The 1180-nt window shown below is 39.7% G+C and overlaps 1 protein-coding gene across 1 annotated transcript; it reads left to right on the forward strand.

Moving 5' to 3' along the window:
• The first annotated feature begins 232 nt into the window (after window positions 1–232).
• Window positions 233–1180, forward strand: LOC102869655 (olfactory receptor 6M1-like). The gene has a single exon (XM_006895628.1). The coding sequence runs from the start codon at window positions 233–235 to the stop codon at window positions 1178–1180; it is 948 nt and encodes a 315-aa protein (XP_006895690.1).

Consider the following 1180-nt stretch of genomic DNA (forward strand, 5'->3'; position numbering starts at 1 on the left):
CGGAGGTAATTTCAGTGGATGACAAATTTAAATATAACATTGAAAAACAATTCATTCAAAGTCCAACAATTTATAATAAATAAAATATCATTTTTTCCTACAATGCAAAGCTATTCTACTTCATACTTACAACCTGTTCTGAAAGTTAAAAACTTACTTGACTGTCAGTTCTTTATATTTTATAATGTTTTCTTTGTTTCAGAAACATGCTGCCCATTAACCATTGTGTGCAATGGACCTGCAAAATCAGACCACAGTAACAGAGTTTACCTTGACTGCTTTCCCTGCTCTCCAGAAGCTTCAGATTTCCCTCTTTGTAGTTCTCTTGTTTATTTACATGCTTACTCTGACAGGAAATATTGTCATCATTTCCCTTATATGGGCTGATTCTCACTTTCAAACTCCAATGTACTTTTTCCTTGGCAATTTGTCCTTTTTAGACATTATGTATACTACTTCAGTTACTCCAAAGCTATTAGCCTGTCTCCTAGAAGAGAAGAAAACTATCTCTTTTGCTGGATGCATCACTCAGACATACTTCTTTTTTTTCCTCGGGACAGTGGAGTTCATCCTCTTGGCTGTCATGTCCTTTGACCGCTATGTGGCCATCTGTAACCCCCTGCGATACACCATCATCATGAACAGTAGAGTCTGCCTCCTCCTGGTTCTGGGATGCTGGGTGGGAGCCTTCCTGTCAGTTCTGTGTCCCACTATCATAGTGTCCAGGTTACCTTTCTGTTATAAAGAAATTAGACACTTCTTCTGTGACATTGCCCCTCTGTTACAGGTGGCCTGTATTGATACTCATTTCATTGAGAAGATAAACTTCCTCTTATCTTCTTTCATACTTCTGACCTCACTGGTGCTCACCACTGTGTCTTACATCTACATCATTACAACCATCTTACGCATCCCCTCAGCACAAGGACGTCAGAAGGCCTTTTCCACCTGTGCTTCTCACATCACAGTCGTCTCCATTGCCTATGGAAGCAATATCTTCATGTATGTGAGGCCCAGCCAGAGCCATTCACTGGATTTTGACAAAGTGACTGCTGTTCTCACCACAATGGTTACACCTCTGCTAAATCCCTTCATTTACAGCTTGAGGAATGAAAAGGTAAAGGAAGTTTTAAGAGAAACAATCAGCAGGCTTATGTTGTTATTGCACAAAAAAACTTGA

This window comes from Elephantulus edwardii, unplaced genomic scaffold (genome assembly GCF_000299155.1).
Source record: "Elephantulus edwardii isolate Elephantulus edwardi_28Jun2011 unplaced genomic scaffold, EleEdw1.0 scaffold00171, whole genome shotgun sequence".
NCBI lineage: Eukaryota > Metazoa > Chordata > Mammalia > Macroscelidea > Macroscelididae > Elephantulus > Elephantulus edwardii.

Bases quoted from the DNA above. Each gene is read 5' to 3' on its own strand.
- LOC102869655 (XM_006895628.1), top strand. From the start codon at position 233: ATGGACCTGCAAAATCAGACCACAGTAACAGAGTTTACCTTGACTGCT.